Source organism: Dermochelys coriacea, chromosome 2 (genome assembly GCF_009764565.3).
Source record: "Dermochelys coriacea isolate rDerCor1 chromosome 2, rDerCor1.pri.v4, whole genome shotgun sequence".
Taxonomy (NCBI): domain Eukaryota; kingdom Metazoa; phylum Chordata; order Testudines; family Dermochelyidae; genus Dermochelys; species Dermochelys coriacea.
The window spans coordinates 148,135,298-148,159,345 of record NC_050069.1 but is presented as its reverse complement, the minus strand read 5'-3'; the positions used below and the strand labels follow the sequence as shown (position 1 = coordinate 148,159,345).

General features: G+C 42.7%; 1 protein-coding gene across 1 annotated transcript in view; it reads right to left on the bottom strand.

The window, feature by feature from the left end:
• Positions 1 to 24,048, bottom strand: part of MAJIN (membrane anchored junction protein) — a 98,455-nt gene that overhangs the window by 58,494 nt on the left and 15,913 nt on the right. Inside the window, exons 2-5 of the mRNA XM_038389078.2 lie at positions 23,095 to 23,140; positions 22,414 to 22,489; positions 11,025 to 11,150; positions 810 to 841 (exon numbers count right to left, since the gene is read on the bottom strand). Of these exons, the coding sequence (XP_038245006.2) occupies positions 810 to 841; positions 11,025 to 11,150; positions 22,414 to 22,489; positions 23,095 to 23,140 (280 nt within the window). The remainder of the gene's footprint in view (positions 1 to 809; positions 842 to 11,024; positions 11,151 to 22,413; positions 22,490 to 23,094; positions 23,141 to 24,048) is intronic.

Here is a 24,048-nt window from a genome sequence, read left to right as displayed (position 1 = left end):
GAGCATATGATAAAGGACTGCACCTTGAATCAAGTCTAGTTTGTTAAGTTTTAGTACTAAAAAGCATTTAATTTTTATTTCTCTTGCAAACATTTCTGTGCCTTATACTTGTACTCATTTAAAATCGATATCTTTGTAGTTAAATAAACTTGTTTTATCCTTTAATCAAAAATAATCCAATGGTGTGTCTACACTGAAATGCATGAGTAACTACATTTAAAGTAGCAAATTGTTAAATACTGAGGGGCAACAGACCGAAAATACCTGAACTGTCCAAGAGAGGGCTGGACAGTGCAGAACATATATGGGGGAGGGGGGGAATCTGGCTCTAGGAGTATGTTGCTGTCAACCTGCAAGTAGTAACCAAAGCTGCTGAAAGCCAGAGTGTGGATGGTGTGCTGCTAACAAGCTGCTGGAGTCAGAGCTGCTGGACCAGGGCTGTGGCTATACACAGATACTCAGGGTGTGTCTTGCTGGCAGGCTGATTGTGAGCAACCCAAGCTGGAAGCCAGAAGAGCAAAGCATTGTGAGGCACCCGAGGTTGCAGAGCAGGGGCAACACAGCCCCTCAGTGGTCTGGATTACAACCCGGAATATCTGACCATTGAAGACAACGGGTTTTGGATCAGGCCTCCTTTGCTTAAAGGTAAACACATGCTGAAATGTCTTGTTGGACTGGGACCTAAAAGGGGAGAGATAAGGAGTTGTTGGGGTCGGGGGAGTTGCAATGTAATAATTCCAAGCCGTATGTTTTTCTACATTCCCTTCTCTGGCCCATGTACCATAAAACTCAAAGAAAGCATTACTTACAAAGTAACAAGCATCCACATTTACTTCTTTTCCTGTAATATATAATATACAGTAAATATTTATGAAAGAACTCCATTGCTTAAATATATTTACTGCAGCACAGCTTAATTTCATGGAATTAAACAAGCAATTTAGAGTCGATATGGGATTTACATACTACATGCTGAAACTGAGAAATTGGCATATAGTCTGTTTGGGTGAAAGCAGTCTTTTGGAATTAGAAGTCTAGCCTATAAAGCAGGGGTGAGCAAACTTTTTGGCCTGAGGGCCACATCGGGGTATGGAAATTGTATGGCGGGCCATGAATGTTCACAAAATTGGGGGTAGAAGTGTAGGAGGGGATGAGGCTAGAAATGAGGAGTTCAGGCTGCAGGAGGGGTCTCTGGGTTGGGATACGGCGGGTGAGGGCTCTGGGATGGGGCTAGAAATGAGGAGTTCAGGCTGCAGGAGGGGTCTCCGGGTTGGGATATGGGGGGTGAGGGCTCTGGAGTGGGGCTGGGAATGAAGGGTTTAGGGTACAGGAGGGGGCTCTAGACTGGGACTGAGGGGTTTGGAGGGCAGGAGAGGGATCAGGGCTGGGGCAGGAGGTTAGAGTACAGGAAAGGGGTGTGAGGGCTCCGGGGTGGGGCCGGGGATGAAGGGCTTGGGGTACAAGAGGGGGCTCTGGGCTGGGATCAAGGGGTTCAGAGGGCAGGAGGGAGATCAGGGCTCTGGCAGGGGATTGGGTCATGGTAGGGGGGGACTCAGGGGTGCAGGCAGCTCCCGGAAGCATGTGCCCCTCCAGCTCTGAGGCGCAGTCAGGCGGCTCTGCATGCTGCCTCGTCCGCAGGTGCCACCCCTGCAGGTCCCATTGGCTGGGAAACATGGCCAATGAGAACTGTGGGGGGCAGCATCTGCAGACAGGGCGGTGCAAAGAGCCGCCTGGCCATGTCTCCTCATACTACGTAGGAGCCGGGAGTCGAGCCGGAAGGGGAGTCGTGCCAGCTGCTTCCTGGAAGCTGCATGGAGCAGGGCACACCCCCGATCCCGCTCCCCAGCTGGAGCACTGGAGCGGGGCAAACCCCAATCCCGCTCTCCGGCGGGAGCTGAAGGCCAGATTAAATTGTCTGATGGGCCAGATGTGGCTCGCAGGCCATAGTTTGCATGCCCCTGCTATAAAGACTACATACTGGAGGAGGAGAGTCAGTTGATTTTTAGGAACTAGCTAAACATTGGTAAGTGAAAAATAAGGGTAATTATTTAGTTTATATTGTTTAGCATAGATTATAGTATTCTATTTTCAGACAAACTTCATTAAAATGGAGTTAAGGTGAAGACTATATATCACAGCAGTTGTTTTTCATATGGCGCTGTTGCACAGTCATCTATGGCTTTCATTTCTTAGCAGGAGAGTAAATATTCAGTCTTGGGAAGACATGCTTTAGTATTGTTAGTTTTAGATTATGCAAGGGTCTATGTAGAGGCAGTGGTACTTGGAGAGGGAGCTCTCTGTGTGAGCAGTAGGAGAGTTGGCTCTCTGACTTGTTCTCGGATTAGAGTCAATTCTTGAGGCAGAATTGCTCTCTGGGAACAGGCATTGGCATTTGGCTAGGATTGCTGAAGGAAAGAATTGCCCTTCATGCTGTGCATGAATACCTCTGTTCCAGAACTGGTATCTATGTAAATCAAACAAGTTATGCTTCAAATATATCTAGATTCTGTATCACTGATTTCTCCTCCACTGGGCAACCAATCTGCAAAGCCCTACCTACCACCACTTGGCAAAGAGATGACACTGGTGTCAGACCAGGGCACTGATGTGAGAAGAAGGGGAAACAATATGAACAACATACATTAAATGGCTGTTATAACTATCCCCCAAATACACAATATATCCAGGGAATTCAGAGTTGGAAGTTCAACTTAAAAGAAACCTAGATATTTTAAGGTATGGAAATGAACAGTCAGTGCATCAAAATAACCTTAAAGCTGTCCTCTAGCAATAATAGGGGGACGGGATGGGAAGGATGTAATGTGCCTTTAAATATACTCAACCTTAACTCATCTAATTTGTGATCACAAATTATGTGTTTATTATAGTTGTATGGTTATTACATGATATCACTACAAGGCAAAATTAAATCTGTTTAGGTGCCTTAAATATATATATTTTTAATTTAACTTTTCAAATCAAATTCACCAGTACTTTCTACCTGCTTTACACTGCTCTGGACTAGGAGCAGCTAGAGCATATTGGCCAGTTAAATTGGGTTTGCACCCAAGTTTCCCTTCCTCCTGCCCCCCATTCCTCTGCATAACGAACCCCATCCAAGTAGCTCTCTTCTCTTCGCCTGATGAGTTGATCTCATGCAATGGTAGTTTTTAAAATAAAATATTTAGGATCCATGGTCATTTTTGCCATTAGTTGGCATAAGTGAAAGCTCTTCTCTCATCAAAGACTGGTATATAAAAATGTAAGAGATCATTCACAGAGATGTCCAGTTTCAAAATGGTTTCCATCTTCTATTATTCTGAATAGGAATCAGACCATAAGCTGCCCTCTGTTAAGATGCACTCTTTTGAAATGACCAGCATTCTCAGAATTCCCAACAGCAGTGAAACCAAGCCAATATCAGGGAAGACAGTGTCCCCCTGTGTTGTCAGGAAAAGCACTGTGAGAAACAGCTGAATGGATGAAGTGGCAATCTTCGCTAAGGTAAGCCAGTGACCTTAGTCGATAAGCGATAACTGCCTTTTTAAAAGAAGGCAGTTCTCCATGAAATACACTTTGAAGGGACTGGGGGGCTGGGATACATCTATTGCCAACTTGCAGGGCAAAGGAAGGGATGGAATAGCCCAGAGGAAAGAGCTTCAATGGCTGACAGGCTGATTGTATTAGAGAGCTAAAATCCATCTGGCACAGGCAAGACTCCCTCACATTGGAGGCAGATTGTAACAAGGTGACTCACAGCCCCAAGGAGCATCACAGGGACATTCACAAGGCAGGCTGCAGAGGCTTAGGTCTTTTCTGGCTAGAGTATAGCAGCTTTTAACATTGTCTAACCCTCTTACACAGTCTCTGATTGATCCTTAACCTCAGCAAACACCACAAAAAGTCTAGACATATATTTGAATGGTTTGGTTCTGTCCAAATAAAAAGGACAATGGCCTAGCAACAGCTAGCATATGAAGTCTCTTTTCGCTCAAAGAAGAGTGAGGTTCCAGAAAGAAACCCAGAAGGTAAATGGATTGGTTGATGTGAAAGTTGGACATCAATTTAGGCTGTAATTTCAGGTGAGGCCTGAGGCTGACTCTATCCTTGTGGAACATCATATGTGCAGTTCCCACCATGACCGCTTGAATTTCCCTATCCTTCTAGCTGACGTGATGGCTACCAAGAAAGCAGTTTTCATTGATAGGTGGCAGAGACAACATGTACCCAAAAACTCAAATGGGGGACCCTTAGCAGTACCAAGTTTAGGTCCCATGACGGGTGGTACCCTGACCTGTGGAAAGACATGTGTGAGCCCCTTAAGAATTCTCTATACCAGAAGGTTTAAGAAAATGGAGTGACCTTGGACTGGAGGGGGGCAGTGACTAGCAGATATTACTGCTACAAATAACTGTATTGAGCACATGGAGAGTCCAGACTGTTTCAAGAGCAAACATCCAATATAGCAAGTATTGGGCCTGTTGTTGGTAAAAGCTGGTGCTGTATTGTCCACATAGATCCCCAGTTTGAGGGTTTCCAACTGCAAAAGAAAATGCTTCGTATTGCAGCAGAGCAGCTTCTTTCTATAGCGTTCGTTATTATCTATTACTTGTATTATCATAGCATCTAGGAGTCCCAGTTATGAGCCAGGACCCTGTTGAGCTAGGCACTGTACAAAGCACAAAAACAAAAGAAAGTACCTGCCCCAAAGAGTATGGATGAATACTATTGACAGGATTCTTTTTATTCCTAGTATATTTTTCAAAAATCCTTATTGTCCTTAACTCTGCTCGCCACAGATTTCTCCTTGTGTCTTTTGGCTTCCCTTATCAATTTTATGCAATTGATAACTTCTGATTTATATTCATTAGTATCAACTTCTCCTTTCTTTAATTAATTGTATATTTATTTTTTACAGCTCCCTTCATTTCCCCTCTAATCCAACCTGGGTTTTTTTTGGTTTTTTTTAAGCAGCACAGTCTTCTTCCTCAATTGTAGGATTTGGGGCATCTATTAAGGTACTCTTAAACAATTCACAATTATTCACATTTTTCTGATTAAATTCTTCCTCCCAGCTGATTTGGCTCATAATTGTTTTCAGCTTGGTGGACCATGTAGGCTGAAACACAGGCAATAAAGGGGATCTCAATCATCTGCCTCTGTTGTTGCTTTGCCCTTCCTTTTTGCTATTAGTTTACCGCCTCCTGACTACGCTAGCCAGTCAGTTCCCAAGGAGATTAGTCCTCTCTTCTTCTGAGATGGAGACAATCCAAACTATACAGACCCCTCTTCCCACACAAGATGGACCAGTGTTCCACAAAACCATAGCCTTCCACTACTTACCTAGTCAGCAATTCACTTCCATAATCTTCTGCCTTCAGTCTTCCTTTGCTTGTGGGAAAGGAAGGATCTCAGAGAAGATTACTTGAATATTATTATTCTTCCATACACTTTCAAGTTCCCGGTAGTCATCCATTATCTGTAAGATATCTCATGACACAATGTCATTAGTGCCAGTATGAACCATGACCAATGGATCCTTGCCTGTAGACTTCAGAAACCTCAGTCTTATAGTGACGTCTCATGTCCTGACTAGAGGAAAGCAGTACACCATTTTGTTGTCTGCCAGTCCCCTGCAAAACGTTCTTTCAATTCTTCTGAGTACTGAATCTTTGAAGAACAGTCTGTGGGTAAGTCTGATTTTCTTACAGGATAGACCAACCTACCATCCACATGTGCATACACCTATCCATTCTCTTGGACCTACTAGATCTTGAGAGCTATCTTCCAAATAGTTTCCATAATGAGGACCTCAATCAATTTGAAACTTCTAGCCGTGCGGAATTCCTCCTGCTTCTCTTCTCTTCGGTGGTTATAATCTGCCTATCCTCATGTCTCCAACTGTGTAGAAGGCTGCCGTGAATTCTTGCCTCTGGTACTTACGAACTGTCAGGCCTCCTCAAAGGCTTCTTCTCTCAATTATTCCTTTGTGGCCAGTTCCATTCTTTCCTCAACATGGGGTGCAGGTGTTTCCCAAAGCTGGGCATCTAGAAACTTACCAGCTTCTCTGGTTCTTAGTAGCATCTCACCTTGCTCTTCCAAACCAAGAATGTTTTCCTCCAGCACAGCCATCAACTTGCATGGCTTGTGGTTGAGGTCCTGCTCTGAAGTGGTCTTCTCTGCTAAACTTCTCCTCTTCCTCCACTAGCCAGGGCTGGCCTGGGGCCAACTGGACTTACATTATCAGTGGGAGAGACCTGGCTCCGGATACCATGAACAATGATGATTGCTTTGTATATGGATCTAATCTTCAGAGGGATCAATATGGCCTGGGCCAGTACAGATAGCGTGGTCAGCACATCATTGAGTATCAAGATGGGGGTTTTCTGTGCAACCTTGATGTTCTTCCACTTCCCTTCAGGGTTTCAAGTTAATGGTCCACGTCATACTCCCATTGGGCCATCGATAGAAATAAGGGAGGTTCCCAGGAGCAGAGGCTCTGCTGCAGGCCTCTGAAGGAGAAAAGAGGTAGTCCTCCTCCAATGGCAGAAATGATCTTTCTGATGCACTCTGCCTTTAAGTCATTACCAAGGCAGCCTTATGACAATTTCCCAGAGCTGATCAAATAGGGGTGATCCTAGAACCATTGGTAGAGTCCTTCAGTGTTATATGGGGCACTATGATCCTAAGAGTCCCTTTATGCCAACTGGCAAAGAGCACACCCAAAATATTGTTATCAGAATATTTAGTTTGTGTCTTGAAAACTGATCATCGTGTGTTGTGTGTATAGGTTGTGTATAAAAGTTACATATGTGTGCTGGAAATATGTTCTTAAAAATGTTTTGGAGGCAGCTTATAAACAAGCCTGCCCTAGACAAAGGAATGTGGATTTATCTGTCTACATGGATCAAGCTAACAGACAGGTGACAAAACAGCTGGCTTGACTACAAGCATGGGAAAATAAAAGTACGTTTGCATCTAAGGGAAACAAAGTGATCAAGCCAATCAAAAAAGCAAACTGACCAAAAATTGAAGAAGGGGCTTGGCACCTACACCCCAAAGAACAAGGATCAGGGGAGAGGAACTTTGTCTGGTCTTACTTTTCAAGGCATACACTTCAAAGATTTATGGACTACAAAAGGGAAGAAATGTGGTATTATCCATCACTTTAGGGCCAACGGGGCCAAGGCTCTTCTGTGAAAGGTGGCTCCCCCAACCATGTGGGTTGAGGATGCCGAGAACTGAGTGGAGGTGAGAAATTGCCTGAGACCAGAATTGTAGTCTGTTAAGTTTTAGACACTAGAAAGTAACCATTTTCTGTTTCTATTGTCTCTTCTTAGTGTCACTTTAGATCTCCAATCTTTACTAATTAACTTATTCTTGTTTTATTACAAATTAATCTCGGTGCTGTTCTACTAAAGTGAGGTGTGCATTCTCAGTTCAGTCAGCAGGCTGGTGCATCTTCTGTCCTTTTGGAGACAGTGGACTTGGTAGTTTCTGCAAGTGTACACTGATAGGCACTGGATACTGCAGAGAACACTTTTTCAGGAGTTCAGGAACTGGGATTCACTGAATGTTACCTGCAAGGCAAGGTTAAGACCGCAGTGTCTCGAAGAGTTTCCTGGTGAGCCAGACAGACTGGTGTGGCAAGGAGCTAATACATACAGTTTAAGCTCCAGCAAAACTCTCTCTTGCTGAGGCAAAGGGGTAACACAGTGGCTTACTGTTCTGGGAGTCCCAAGAAAGCATCGCAGGCACCAATGTCAAGGATACACAGTGTTGCAGAATGGTATTACACAGTACCATCCTGGCTGAGGTCAATGAGCTTGGTTGGTGACAACTTGCCATCAGAAGTAATGTGGTCCTTGGTTTAGAAGTGACCACTGGTACCAACCTAGACTTTGGTACCAAAGCATATGGACTTCATTTTAAGACTTGCTCATGGCAAAATCTCAGGAAAGGCTCTCCATCCCTGTTCCATACAGGGGAATCAGTGCTGGTTGGAGTCTCTAAAGGGGTGCTCTTTACAACCTCTCTGGGTGTCACCTGTAGTGCAGCTGATATGAGATTTAGTTGGGTACCACAGGAGTTTGGTATGGTGTCAAGGCTGGTTAGAGCACTGAAGTAACTGGAAGAGTCCAATAACGAGAGCTTTTTGGAGGATCTGACTCTGCCTGTGTTACACTCTACCTGCATCGATCTCCCTAGGAGGAGGAGCTTCAGCTTCACCTCCACCTCCCTGCTCTTCTGGGTCCTCTTAAGAATGATCTGCATATAGAGCAGCATACTGGTACATAACCCTTTTCCAGAAATAGGCCCTGTGGCATGTCTGTCGCCGACTCCCATGGCTGAGCCTCATGATGGGTAAATTCTGAAGCCTGGCAATTTGGGTTCCATAATCTTGGATCATGTACAGGGGAGTATGTCCTTGTACAGTAGGGTATATAGAGGGAGTGTCTGTATCAGGAGAGGAATTCCTAAACAAAAGAAACCCTATCACTATACTAAACTAGAAAAAGAAAGTGTCAAATGGCAAAGAAAACCTAACAATATACTAACTATAAAACTTTAAACTTCAGAAAGCTAAACTAGTTTCTCACTAGAGCAAAGAATGAGGACACTACATTGTCTCATGAGTCTAAATACATCAATCTCACAGATGCAATGCCTCCAAAGACTGTAGGGGAGACCTATCTTCTCCCTGTCTATTCATACAGTACACAGCAACCATGTTTTGTAGGAAAATCTGTACAGGGTTGCCTCTGATCTGAGGAATAAAAATCCAAGAGATGATCGGATGGGTCCTGGTTCCAAAGTGTTTATGTGGAGCTTCAATTCCTGAAAGTCAAAGCTCTTACATGAACTCCCCCTCCCTATAATAATTTGAGCAGATGGTTGAAGAAAGGACCTCCCCTTCTAAATATTTTGAGAAATATTTATCATACTAATGACTCATTGATCTTAGGTTCTTTATTCTAGTAGACAAATGCATAAGAACCAATAGCTGGAAGATAAAGCCTGAAAAGTTCACATCAGAAATAAGGTACACATTTTTAACAAAAATGATTTAAGGTCTCAAAAATCTGCCTTAGAGTGAGATACAAAGAAGCTTCATTTATTTAATTAATCCCAGAGAAGTTTATGAAGTGAAAAAAATCAGAATCTACAAATACCTAGGTAGAAAAGGAATTTCTCATAGTACATGGCTCTTTAATCTAGCAGAAAAAGTCATAAGATAGAATGCTTACTTATCTCACAGTAACTGTGGATCTTCGGTATGTCAACACATGGGGATAAGCTGTGATTCCCAGATCACATGAACATACTCATGCTAGCACTCATTGAGCTGGCACACTAAAAATAGTAGTGTAGCTGCAGCATAGGCAGTAGCAGAATGGGCTAGCCTGGACCCTGTGGTACATATTCAGGGCACCTAGCCCATGCTGCCACTATTGCAGCACATGCTACTGTGACCTTCACTACTATCAAACTATCACAAGTATGTCTACACAAGCTGGGAATCACACCCCTAACTCCAAGTACAGATGTAACTTGGTGCATATGTGCCCCAAGCCCACAAGGATGTGATTATTCAGACCCTCAGCCAAATGTGGGCAACAGCTTAGAGGATAGTTACCTTCCCTATCACTGCATTTAAAGATTCCATTGTTATTACTCCTGGGGGAATTCTGCGCAACTGCACATGCACAGAATTTATGTCCCCCGCAGATTTCTTTGCTTCCCCACAGAAAAACGACTTTCTGATGCAAAGGGAAGCCACAAAAGTGGTCATTTGATCCTCCCCAGCAGTAAGTTTTGAGTGCCCAGGGCAGCTGGCAAAGAGGTAAATCATTATGGGGCAGGAGGCAGAACTGGGGAAGACCCAGCTTATGGCTCCTACCCTGTGACAGCTCAGCTCAGCTGCTAGTCTGGGCTGGGCTGGGCTGGGGCTGGAGAGGACGGGACTTCCTCTTCCCATGCATGGCATCCAGGACCTGGTCAGACCCACCACCAGATTTCTCCCCTGGTTGCAGGAAGCTCTGCAATGCCCCCCTGCTTCCTGCACCCATCGCTCCTCAGTTGCAGGGGGAAGGATCCCTCTACAGGGAGCTGCTCCCACATCCATGTGCCCCATTCATACCCAGACCCTCCTGCTGAGCCTCATCCCCCCCCACTCCCCCTGGACAAGCCACCTGCACCCAGATCCCCACGCCACCAAGCCCCAACCAGTTGCATCTGGATCCCCACCCCATTAAGTCCTATTCCCCCAGCATCTGGATCCTCCCTACACCCACACACCCCTGCTGAGCTCTATACCCCACACACCAACCCCCTGCTGAGCCCAACCACCTTCACCTGGACCCCCCTGCAGAGTCCCATTACCATTTCACCCAGAACCACTAACCCGCCTGTGCATCCAGATCCCCCACTGAGACACCTGCACCCAGATTGCCCCATATAGAACCCTCTCAACCCACACCTGGATCCCCCCCATGCTAAGACCCTCCACATTTGGATCCTGCCTTGCTGAGCCTACCTGGTGCACCTGACACGGAGGGGCAGGGCCCTGAAGTGTTTCTGGGGCAGGCCCCGTCCTTGCACTATGTCAGGTTGGGTGCAGCCTCACCACTGAGTCCATGCCAGGCAGGGGTTGGGGGTAGCCGCACAGAGATTTCCCACCTCTATGCGGCCAGTGGCTTGTACTCCCCAATGCCATGCTGGAGCCTCCACATTTCTTTGACAAATAAATTTGCAGAATTTTAAAATATTGTGAGCAGAATTTTAATTTTTTGGCACAGAAAGCCCTCAGGACTAAACTGTTGTAGACATAGACACCCAATTCCTACATAGTGCCTATGTGGAAAGCAAGGTCAAGAAAAAGCAGCAAATGTCTCAATTAGTATTTCATGGGAAAGCCACCTTAGAATAGGAAAAATCAGTTGGTTTCATGTGACAATTGTGTCACGCTATAATAGTATACATTTGTTGCCAGTATTTCTTTAACCTTAACCTTACAAACTTACCAACAAATAAACTTTGCTGAAATGAATTGAGTTCAACATACATAGTGCAAACATGAGGATACGGAGCAAGAAATGTATCCCCATGTTTGAATCTCAGTTTTGATACTCTCTCCCATTTACTTAAATCTGGATAGTGGAGTTAAGGCTTTAAAATGTATCATTAAAATTATACAAGATGAATAAAAATCATGTGGCTAAATTTCCATTCATTGCTTCAAAGTGTACCTTTATAAACATATATACCATACTCTTGTATATTAACTTATCTGTGTAGTTATAAGAAAAATTCTATATGATCAGCATTTTTTTCTTTTATCAGTGGTTTGTCTTTTCACCCCAGATTCAAGCAGTTTCTTTACTAGGCCTTAGTCCTGAAACCCTCACTCAAAGTAATATACTCAGCACCTCCAGGAAGACTATCAAAATAAACCCTTGAATGTTCATTGAAAGTAACATTTAATTTTTTAATTAAAGTACCTTCCATAAGTACACTATCAAATGTACAGAATTGACTTGTTCAAAATGTAACTAAAAACAGTTATTTACCTTATAACAATTAATTCAAGATGTTTCTCCATGTGGATCCCGTTCTGGCTGTGCATGTGCCACAGTCATGTGAAATGGAATATTAGCCAGAAGTGTCCTCATACCTCCCCATCCCAGGGTGAAAAAGGCACTGGGCCTAAACATCACTCAGTTACTTCACCAGCACAGACTTTCCATACTATATAGGACTCTGTAGTAGTGAGGAAGGAGGTAGGGTGATGGGTTCCACATGGACAAAACATCTAAAAGAACCACTTTACTGTAAGGTGAGGAACTGGTCTTCAAGTATTTATTCATGTGGATCACACTCCTGGTGATTAGCTAGAAGTCAGATCTAGCAATCGCAACCATGAAGCATTGTTGGATAAACACATGTACTGAATTCCACATTGCCCCCCCTACAAATCTCTGAGATTCTAACGTTCCTCAAGCATGCAAATGTAGCTGCTTGGGCTCCATGTGAGTGGGCTTTAATACAGAGGGTGAAACTGCTTAGCCAACTAGTAGCAAGTCCTTATGCAATTAGGTACGCTCTTAGATAGTCTCTGTGTAGAGATGGCCTGCCCCCCTTGACTTACCCCCAAAGGCCAGGGGGAGAAAAGAGTCTCAGTAAATTGCAAAAGGATTTTGTTCTACTAAGGTAATATGATAAGGCTCTCAAAAACATCCAAAATCTGTTAACTTCCCCTGGAGTTCAATGAGATTTAGGGAAACATACAGTCAGGTGAATGTACTGGTTCAGGTGAAAATGTGACCTTAGATAGAAATGTAGGATGGTCCTGATGGGCAGTTCATCTTTATAGAATACAGAATAAGTGGCTTGAATTTCACCCCCCATCCTCCAAGCAAAGGAAATGGCTATCAGGAATGCCATCTCAATGGAGTAGTGATTCAAAGAGCAGATTCAAAAGGAGGCTCCATTAAGATCCTAAGGAGGAGGAAAAGGTGGTTATTGAGCTAGATGAAAAATGTGAATTAGACCTCCAAAAATTAGTGACTAGGGGGTGTGAAAATATAATGTAACCCTGAAAGGAAAGGTGGCAGGCTGATATTATAGCCAAGTGGACTCTAATCGTGCTAATGGAGAGAATAGATTATTTATTCTCCTGGAAGCAATCTAAAATATGAGAAAGTAGCCACTAAAACACACAGGTGATGCTGAATGGTCCAAATAGAGGACCTTTGCCTCTTAGATTCATAAGTTGACTCATAGACACTTTTCTGCTTTGTATCAAAGTGTCCTGGACTTCAGATGAGCAGCTTCTGTCAGTAACAGACTGTCAACCAGTCAACATTCTAGGTGTCAGATACAGAAATGGAGATTCAGGGTGCAGGATCTAGCCTCAATTCTGAGAGATGATGTCCATCAGATTTGGTAGGGCAATTGGAGATAGGTCTGAATACCAAAACTGCCTGGCCCATGGTAGTGCTATATTATTAATGAGGCCTTATCCTACTTTAGTTTCCTGAGAACTTTGGGAATTAATGGAACTGGTGGAAATGCTTGCACCAGAAATGTATCCAGTAGAGAACCCTGGTCACACGTCCTCTGAACAAAACAATTGCTACTTTTTATTCAAGTTGGTGACAAAGAAGCCTATGTGAGGTATACTATACTTGAGGAAAATTCTTTAGAAGACTGAATCTTTGAGACACTGTTCAAGTACTTCCTGCTGAGATGGTCTACCAAGCAATTCTGAGTTCCTGGCAGATGTAGGGCTATGGGTGTAAGTGAATGCTGGTACACGCCAATTCCACAGATTAATCACCTCCTGACAGAGAGGGGATGATCTTACTCCTCCTTGCCTATTAATATAACACATGGCAATAGTATTGTTTGTCATGTTTTGAACTGTTGATCCTTGAAGAGACGGGAATACTTTGCATGCTCAGCAGATGGCCTTTGAGCTCTAGAACATTTACTTTAGGGAATAGTCTCTTGAGCACCAAATGCCTTGTGCCTGAACATGCTCTAAGTGAGCCCTACCCCCAAGCCAGATTGGGCTACAGCAGGCCAGAGAGGCTGCACAGACAGGCAGCCAGAGAGGGGCTGTGGGGAGCCAATCAGGGCTGAGCAAGAGGCAGCCAATCAGGGCCAGGCTAGGCTTTATATAAAGGCTGCCCAGGCAAAAGGCAGGCAGTCTCTCCCAGGCCTTCAGAGGGTGAAGGTCTGTCTCCTGTGCTAGGAGACTAGCATCAGGGACAGTGCAGTGCTGCACAGGTGGGAGGGAACAGAAGGGAACTCCCGCCTGCTACCTGCCAGGCTGTGGGCCCTGAGAAAAGGGCCTAGCCGGTGCAAAGGGGCTGAAAGGGAAATGGCCCAAGGAGAGAGACGGACAAAGGGGAGAGAAGGAGAGCAGGCAGGAAGCCTGCTGCCAAAGGGTCCCTGGGTTGGGACCCAGAGTAGAGGGCAAGCTGGGGTCCCCCACTTCCCCCTTGCACTTTCACCTGGCCATTAGGAGTGGCCATCATGGACTGCACCAGACCCCTGCCAAAAGGGGTTAGACTTTGGGGTGTGGTTGGCCATTGTGGCTGGGGCAAATTGAAGAACTGCTGATAACACATATGCCCCAGAAGGGGGTGAGTGTGGGCTGGGGGCACTGCCAGAGGTAGTGTCCTGAAGAGGACCCCACAGGAAAGGAGGCATGCAAATCCAGATGCCAACAGAGGGCAAGAGACGGACAGGACACCACCAGCGGAGGGTGCTCCACATGGACTGAGCTAATTCCCAGAGTGACCAACAGGAGGTGCCGCGGTGGTGAGTCCCAATCCTGTCATACTTGGACACAACCATCACCAAGATTTTGGTAGGAAAGGGAGAAGAAAACTATCCCTTTGTAAACTTCCTCTGGGTCAATCCACCAGCGTAGCAAGGATAGAATTTCCTGAGGAACTGACACCTACAAGTCCAGATTGTGCTTGCTGGGTTAATAAACTGACTTCAATCATCCCTGACAAGGGTGAATGTAAAGTCTGGGATGTTTAGACACAGAAATATCAGAGGTAACATGCTCTAGAAACCTGAGATGCTCTCTTGCTGAAGTCCTCAGGTGACTAACTTTATGATGAGGTCTACCATATTTCAGAATTAATCCTATGGATGTTATCCTTTAACTGATTCTTTTCAGTTAAAGAATGCCCCGTTAGTAAATGAACCAACCTATAATAATCCTTTGATTCTTTGTAGGTAAGCCAAAGTCCCAAGTGTCCTGTGTTTATAATTCTTTGTATATAAGATGTATGTTAGCTGATCAGTGTTTTGTGTTAAAGAAATGATCAGGAAAATAATACCTGTAATCAATCCAGTAAGACTGTACTTAATTAACCACTTTGCTTTTTACTCTGTTTTAGCTAACCTATCCCAAATAGGAATCACTTGTAACTGATATGGGGCAGGTTTTTTCTGTAATTAATAAAATAATCAAAAGATGCTTTAGCTTATTATCTAAACTAGAAAAGGAGTACTTGTGGCACCTCAGACTAACAAATTTATTAGAGCATAAGCTTTCATGAGCTACAGCTCACTTCAATGGATCTCACGAAAGCTTATGCTCTAATAAATTTGTTAGTCTCTAAGGTACCACAAGTACTCCTTTTCTTTTTGCGAAAACAGACTAACACGGCTGCTACTCTGAAACCTATGTAAACTACATATCATGAAAAGAGTTTCATGGTCAATAGATCATTAACTTTTTTTTTGTAAAAACATAGCATATAAAGGGATGCCTGTTATTATAGATGCATGTTGTCATAGATAAAATTAGTAATTGACAAAATGAACATCCTTTATTAATTTTATCAATTACAGATACATATGGACAAGGAATATGTGGTTTAGGAGGCATGTTCTGTAATCAATGCAACAGCAAAACATTAATATATAGATTGTCTAAGCATTAAGATCTAATTGTGGTCATGCATTGTCCCAGCAGGGCTAAGTTATAAATATCATTGGTTTATTGATTCAAAATAAGATCAAGCATAAGAAAGGATTTTTCTTTTTTCTAAACTAGTATATGAGGTGAGATCACTGAAGTTAGTCAGAAGTGAACTAAAGTACAACTTCCATTATTTCTCCAGTTACAGAGTTGGTATGTATGTTTGTTTTTTCTATTGAGTTTTGCTTAACTGTATTACTTTAAAAAAAAAAAAAACTTTAACTGAGTTAGTTGTTTGACACCATGACCTATTAAATCCCCTATGAACTCCATTGTATGAGCAGGGATAAAACAGGATTTTTCAGAGTTTACTTTGCATCCCAGGGTGGTAAATAGGTCAAGAATTTTGTTTATTCAATTGGTTACTTATCAAAGAGATTTGCCTGGGGTCAGCCAATCATTGTGATATCGATAAATGTACTATCCTTGTCTTGGATGAGCTGCCATACTATGCTAGATAGTTGGTAAACATTCTTGGTCCATGGAAAGTCCAAACAGTGGACTACTGTATAGGGTTTATTAGAAATGTGTATTTCCTACTATGAAATGGAGGAACTTCCAGAATGCATATTGACAGTTGAGAGCCATGAACCAATTTGGAGGATCTGGGGAAAGAATTATGGAGGAAGTCAGCATGACTAGCTTAGACTTGAAGCAATGGATGAATTTGTTGAGTTACTTGAGATCTAGAATGGGACACCTTCCTCTTATTTTTTTTAGGATAAAGTAGTAGTACGAGTACTGAACTTGAGGGCACCTCCTCAAGATGCAAAAAAACCTCATCTCAGCATATTGTGAGGAGGAGCAACACTAAAGGATAGTAGGCAAGGACTGAAGCTGGAACAAATAGCCCTTTTTTAATTCCAGTACCCAACAATCCATAGTAATTCCATTTCAGACCTCTGGGGGGAAAAAAGTGATAGCTGCCAAATGGTGTGTGTGGATGGTGAAGGGGCAGGAGGAGGGAAACTAGTACAGAACCATAGAGATCTGTGCAAGGCTCTTAACTCTTATGTCAAATTTGCTGCTTGCATGAAGGTACATCATGTCTAGTAACCGAGCAAGAGACTGAATTTCTCCATTGAAAAATGATGAGCTGTTTACTTCACCACCTTCTTTGAGCCAGAGTGTAAAAGTCCAAGGTTAGACGAATCACTCTAGAATCACTAGGAGTGAAGAGCTCAGACTGTCTCTAAATTAAATAAACTGGGACCCTCAAACAGCAGAGCCTCAGTAATGGCTTGCACGTCTTTTGGTATATCTGACTACTGCAACAAAAACAGCTTGAAGTGATGTCTTAGTGATTAACTGGCCCTCAGATAGAATGGACCTCAATTGTTTTCACAAATCTTGTGGTATTTTGTCTCCAAATTGTGAGATATTATTGCATTGCATTGCTCTCCTCTATTTTTTCCACCAAATGCATCCGATGAAGTGAGCTGTAGCTCACGAAAGCTTATGCTCTAATAAATTTGTCTCTAAGGTGCCACAAGTACTCCTTTTCTTATTGCATTGTAGTTAGTCACATTTCATGAGCAATGCTTGATTCACTGTGCAGACCTCTTTGCTGTTTTGATTGATCATGAACATTAGCAACTACTAGTGAATCAGGAGCAGGGAAAAGTTTTAAAGTATTCAAAACCCTTAGGTGGAACCTTGTTGGTCAGCTCTTTTAGAAGTGGCAGGGATAGAGGCTGCAGTTTGAAGTAAATCTGCTGGTTCTAGGACTCCATTATTAAATGAGCATAGCCAATCTAATCTATCTTGTAAGTAAGATATAAAATAAACTGATTTTTCTCTAACCACTTCCAAAAGAATGCTGGAAGGCCTTAAAGTCATCAGTAGTAGAAGGTACAGTGGAATTAACAGCCTTATATGGGGAAGAGGATGAAATCGCCACAGGAACCTTAAGGTCTGCTTCTCTTTCCTGGTCTTCCTCACTTTGACCCTCTTCACATATAGATCTTTTCACTCTGCAAGTTGAAGCACTAATGATGGTCTCTGGATGGCCATCTAGACAATTGAGTCAGGATTTCAAGGTGGTGAATAAGGGTAGGCTTGCAAACTGTGTGGATAAGGCATATCAGAGTATGACCTATATTAGTTGTATGTCTTATGCAGGCTAGGTAAGTGTCTCTTAGCGTTCCTTTCAGATTCCCATTCTGGTATTGATATAGGCGACATGGAGCTGTACTTGGGAAATGGCTCCCTTCAAGGAATAGATGAGAAGGAAAAGTAGGAATAATCTTCAAAACAGTGAAGCCATCTTATCAGGTATTAACAGATTCTGAGAAAACCAGAGTGCCCTTCTAAATGTCAGGGGCTAGGGACTAGTGGAGCTTGGTGGATGGAGACTTAATTTAGGTAGCTTGGGTTCTGGTACTGGTACAGTAGATGCCCATTAGTAGCAACATATCGGGAGGCCTTTTGCTATGTGGTTCCTAAGCCACATGGTTATCGTTGATGATTCACAGTAGGGAAAATGTTCCCAGGGGAAATGTTGCTCATAAGGGGCAGTTGCTCTTACAAGGTGTTGCTGCAAACAAGCATCTACTGTAGCGCTCAACTAAAATACTGCTAGTGCCAGTTTAAGTAAAGGAAACTCTGGCTCTGGTGTAATGGTAAGGTCCCAGGATGCTGTAAAGACAGATGGCATTGAGGAGGACATTACTGAATGTATCAGTGCCACAGGTACCAGTGCTGAGGAAGATACTAGTGCAGAAGAAGAATGGTTGGTGACCAAAACTGGTGCTGGAGATGCTTGGTGCACAGTCTGGCAAAGATTTAGCAGTGCCAGAGGAACCCAATCTCAGTCTGTCAGATTTCAAAGGACAGAGTCCTAACAGTTTCTCATAGGGTGACTATTCGCTCACTTCTGTTGGTATGAAGGATGGCACTGAGACACCATCTCAGATTACAGACTGATCCCTTTTCAGAGTAGCAGCCGTGTTAGTCTGTATTCTGATCCCTGGATGCCTGAACAGAGTAATGACCCTAAAATGAAGAGATCGGAGGCCTGTTGCCAGGTACTGAGAGCAGAGTCCCAGCTCACCAGACCACTGGTAGAATGGGACTTATGAAAAGTGTCCCTTGTATGACTCACTACTCTCCAAATCCATGGCACCCTTGATCAAATGCTCCAAGAGGAACAACCTGTGATTGGTGTCCCTCAATTTGTTTGAAAAAGGATCTGCAAATGAAGCCGCAATATAAAATGTAACTATTACCAAGACAAAACAGGCATTTGGTGCTCCTCATTTGAAGCCTGGGGACTATAGCTGATCCATGAGGCAGAGGCACCTTGATACTAAGAAGGCTCTTGGTTCAACAAATGTATTTTTATTTTATTTTTTCCAATAGCCTAAAATTGGGTGGGTAGCATAATTGACAAAGATATTCAAACCTATCGGATGTAGAAGTATGTGTGGCACAATATTTTGCATTGTTTCTTGGCTATTCTGTTGTATTTAGGTGAGAGATGTTTAGTTTTGAAAGATGCAGGTGAGAAAGTACATAGTCTTTGTAACTGTAATTTTTTGCCTTTACCTGAAAGGCTTGCAAAGGATGACAATATCTTCCACATGATCTTGCAACATGCTAAGCCGATACAGTAAAGGTGACATTTATCAAACCAAATTCAAAATGAATTTATTGGTAAGATCACAAGAAAAGTATGGCAGACTGTTTTTGACAAGATTACAAAAGCTACATAGTTCTCTGTCTGATTACATCCAGACATCTCCCAAATGTCTCAGGTGTTAAGGTATGCTGAGGTCTTGAAAAGCAAAGAGAAGGTGGTTGAGAGCTTTATAGATTTCACTGATATGCATAGGGGTTGATTCCATGGATGCTCTGAAGCTCAAGCACCCATGGGGGGGGGAAAAGGGATGCTCAGCACCCACCAGCAACAGCTGTTCAGCTATTTGGCGGCTGGCAGGAGGCGCTTAGGGGATGGAGGAGAGCAGCGAGTGCCGGGCGGGCGGGAGGAGGTTTCAGGTGAAGAGGCAAAGCAAGGGTGGGGTTCAGAGAAGCAGGTGGAGCACCCACTGGGAAAAATAAGTCAGCTCCTGTGATATCCACACCAAAACCAGGGACGATATTATGGAGGTTATTTTAGAGAAGATGAAAAAAGATGGTTTGGACAGGGGTCACTGCAGGGGACAAAGCTATGACAACTGGGATAACATGCCTGCATGATACAAAAGGTGTTCAAAATCAAATTGAGCAGGTAAATCAGCACACATCTTTTGTCCCATGTGCTGCCCACACACTGAATCTTGTTGGAGAAGCTGCTGCAATGGTGGTTCCAAATTGTTTTACTTTTTAGAATTGTTCAAAGATTGTATACCCTGTTTTCCCCTTCTACTAATCATTAGGGTGTGTTGAAAAAGCAAATTTGCATTTACATTAAAATGCCTAGGCACAATAAGATGGTCTGCAAGGATAGAAATCAGGTTGAAGGTGTTTGACACTTTAGACGAGATCAAGGCTTCATACAATCATATGCCAGAAATTATGCTGAAAGCAGACAGCTTGCAAATGAACATTTCAGAGTTTGAATTTCTTGTTTTGGACAAGATATTGTAGCGCTCTCATTTAAAAAAATTAGTGTGCAAAAAATTGCTGAGTCCAGTTCTTGACAATCAAACAGCTTGCAGATTACTTGGTCGCCTTTGAGATGCTTTATCAGAATTAGTCTTCTGGGTTCATTGCAAGTAAGGAAGCTACTGCTTCACAGGCTGAAATATTAAGAATATCCACACAGTCCAAAGAAAAACTATCTCAGAGAAGGGAAGTAATGCCAAGCGAACTTGCAAAAGACAAAAGGTCACCCGATCCTAAAAGTTTCTGAATACAAGGTTTTCAACCCATCTTAAACACAATATTATCACAACTGGACAATAGGATGTCTAACTAAAATAGAAGAAAAGGAGTACTTGATGCATCCAATGAAGTGAGCTGTAGCTCACGAAAGCTTATGCTCAAATTTGTTAGTCTCTAAGGTGCCACAAGTACTCCTTTTCTCTTTGCGAATAAGACTAACACGGCTGCTTCTCTGAAATAAGTAAGATTGAGGTTTTTTTTTTTAATGGACAAGCAGCAAAGATCTAAAGAGGCATGCTTAAAACACAGCAAGCAGCTGCCCTAAGGATTTAAATTCTGAAAGTGGAGAGCATAAGATTGAGCTCTTAGCTACATTCATCAAAGGCTTTTAAATTAGTTTCCCTAAAGAGGGAAACAGCACTGCATATTTTTTTCCATCTTCCTATAAAAATGGCTGCTAATAAAAGGATTTTCAGCAAGTTAAAATCAAGAATCACCTAAGAACATTCATGGGATAGGACAGGCCAAACTATCTGGCAACTGGTTTCTATAGAAAATTAGGAAGCAAGGCATGAGATTGCTTCAGAGAAGGCTAGAAAAGTCTCTTCTGTTGCAGAATTTTTATTTGAGAACTTACTCCTTACAAAGACACACACGGACAGATCCACAGCTGATGTAAGTTGCATAGCTCTCAACTTCAATATTGATTTATGCCAGCTGAGAATCTGGCCCATAAATTCCACATACCAATAATATAAATTAAACAAGGTCCCATACATGGGCTCACTGAATTTATTTTGACACCAAGCAAAGGATACACGGAAATATAGTAAAAAGTGTTCTGTAGCAAACAGATGTAAATTATCAAGATTTCCAATAATTATTCAAATGGCTAAAAGATTTAAATTAGGGAGGGATATTAACAGTGTATGCAAATGTATGAGTGTAGGGATTTTTTTTGCAGCTGGAGGTACGTGGGGCTCAGATTTGAGTCCTCAAACCAGGCAGAGGCAGAACATCTGGCACATGACACTACCTGAGGACCGAAATGCTTTAGTTAAACTAAAGACATTGGGGTCAGCATAAGAGCATTAGGGCATTAAATTCCACCCAGTGATATGCAGGTCAGATTAGATGATTTGATGATCCCTTCTGGCCCTAAACGCTATAACTATGGAAGTTCTATCTCCCTGCAATGGGCGGTAAGAAGAAACTGAGGGCTGCTCTGCCTTTTATGTCCTCCAAAGAAAGGTACAAAGTAGTGCAAAGCACAGGTGAGGCCTCAACCAAGCTGCTGGCCAAGAAAATTCAACCTCGCATGCCTGGAGCAGAGGAACAACAGAAGCAGAAACCATATTGATAAATACTCAAAGAATACTGCAATTTCAGGTGTTGCTAATTTACTTTTGTGCACTCCAGTGTTTCTCAATCACTGGGGTTGTGACCTGACAGCCCCTCCCCACAGTGAGATCAAAAACGGTAATCGAAGCTTTCATTATAATTCTAAAACAAGAAAATTTCCAGAATAACTTTAGGTGGGCAAAACCTTAAAAGTTTGCGCACACAAGGTTGGCTTTTTTGGCCACTAATGTCCACTGGGACAGCAACCCCTCCCCAACTGAGGGCATAAAATTCAGGGTGGGTCCAACCATCGCTCAATTCCTTTGCCAACACAGAATCTGAGAGGAGTAGGACTTCAAAGTAGCAGAGAAGGACGGGGCAGGGGGGAGGGTTGTCGTGGAACCCATATGTGTTAGTAAAGGTTGCATTATATGATCTTACTGTTACAAGGTATGTTTTTACTTTAAAAGGTAAAGAGTTATGAAAAATATTGATTTCAAATAAGGAGCCACCACCCTAAAAAAAGATTTAAAAGCACTGCATGCATTCAAATAATAGTTCTGTAACAGAAGACAAACATAGGGACAGATCTTCAGCTGATGTAAACTGTATAGATCCATTGACTTCAATATTCATTTATGCCAGCTGAGGATCTGTCCATAAATTCCACAGTGATAATATAAACAATTTCCCAGATTGGCTCACTGAATTTATTTATTTAGACACCAAGCAAAGGATACATGGAAATATAGTCAAGTGTTCTGTAGCAAATGGATGTAAATTATCAAGATTTCCAATGATTACTCGAATGGCTTCCTGAAAGATTAAAAAATTAGGGAGGAATATTAAATATTAACCATATATGCAAATTTCTACTGTTGAAGTAATTTTAACTAGGGCTTCCAGTGTGGGAACACTTTTGTTTTAAGAGTCTGTTGGTCAATATCACTGGTCACAGGTTCCTGAAGATGCCCCAAAGCCCATCAGACCTGCAGGATAAGCAGCTGATATACACAGAATAGAGCAACCAGTTCCTGAACAAAGGGTAAAACAACTGAGATTCCACCCCAAAAGAGGCCCAGAATCTAAGGTGGGTTCACTGAGAGAGACCAGAAAAGGAAGAGAGGTGCAGCTAGCTCCATGAACATGACAATTTCCATTTTTTAGATTTGGTATTTATTAGGTGTATTTCTATATTTAAGGGGGCACCTTAAAACTTTGCATTTACAGGCTCACATTTGTGGTTTGGATGAAAACTATAGTATCTTAAGTTTCTTAACTGGTGATATATTTGTTGTCAACCTCAATCTGCAGATCAAAAATGTTTTTCTCTGGGAATATTTTGTTTGACAGAATACTATTACCTTATAATGAATCAAATATTTGAGAGGAGCACCCAGTGTAAAATTTAGATAACCTACCTCTAGTTCCTTGGTAGTACTTTCATTATTGTCTACATCATCACTGCTGTGAAACAAACAAATAATATATTTAGCCTCACAAAATGAAAGACAAGATGGAGCTTCAAGCACTGTAATTATTTCCATATTGATAAAATGTCCAAAGAATCTGATTTCACATGGAAAATATGAAGCAGAGACAAATTCTTAAAGGGAAATAACAATAATTTCCTCACAGTAACTCTAGTTCTTTAAGATGCATTGTTCTTGAGGATTTCACTCTTGGTGCGACTGCACCCAATGCACACAAGGTTGGCTTTTTTGGCCACTAGTCTCCACTGAGACAGCAACCCCTCCCCAACTGAGGGCATAAAATTCAGGGTGGGTCCAACCATCACTCAATTCCTTTGCCAACACAGAATCTGAGGAGTAGGACTCCAAAGTAGCAGAGAAGGACGGGGGGGGGTGTTGTAGAACCCACATATTCAACATGTATCAAAGAACCAGTTACTGAAGGATAAATAACTGTTTGTTCTTCAAGTGAAAGTCCGTCCACATGGATTCCACTCTTGGTGACTAAGAGTTATCTGTTTGCTTGGAGGCAGGTGCTAGGAGTCCTACTTAAACAATTCCTGCAGCACCACCCTATCAAAGTAGGAACCCAATCTGAAAGCGTCTACCAAGGAATAGTGTCTTGTAAAGGTGTGGACTGAAATACACATAGCTACCCAGCAGATTTCAGACACAGGCATTTTTCAAACAGGCAACAGAAGCTACTTGTGCTCTAGTGGAACAAGCTCTAATGTGGCTAACCAGATCTATTCTGACTGGCTTGTAGCATGTTCTTATACAGGTGGAGACCCTCTTTGACAACCTCTGAGATAATACTGCTTGACCCTTAGCTCCATCAGCAAAGGCCACAAACAATCTAGATGTGTTCCTGAATGATTCTGTCCTGATGTAGTAAAGGCATTG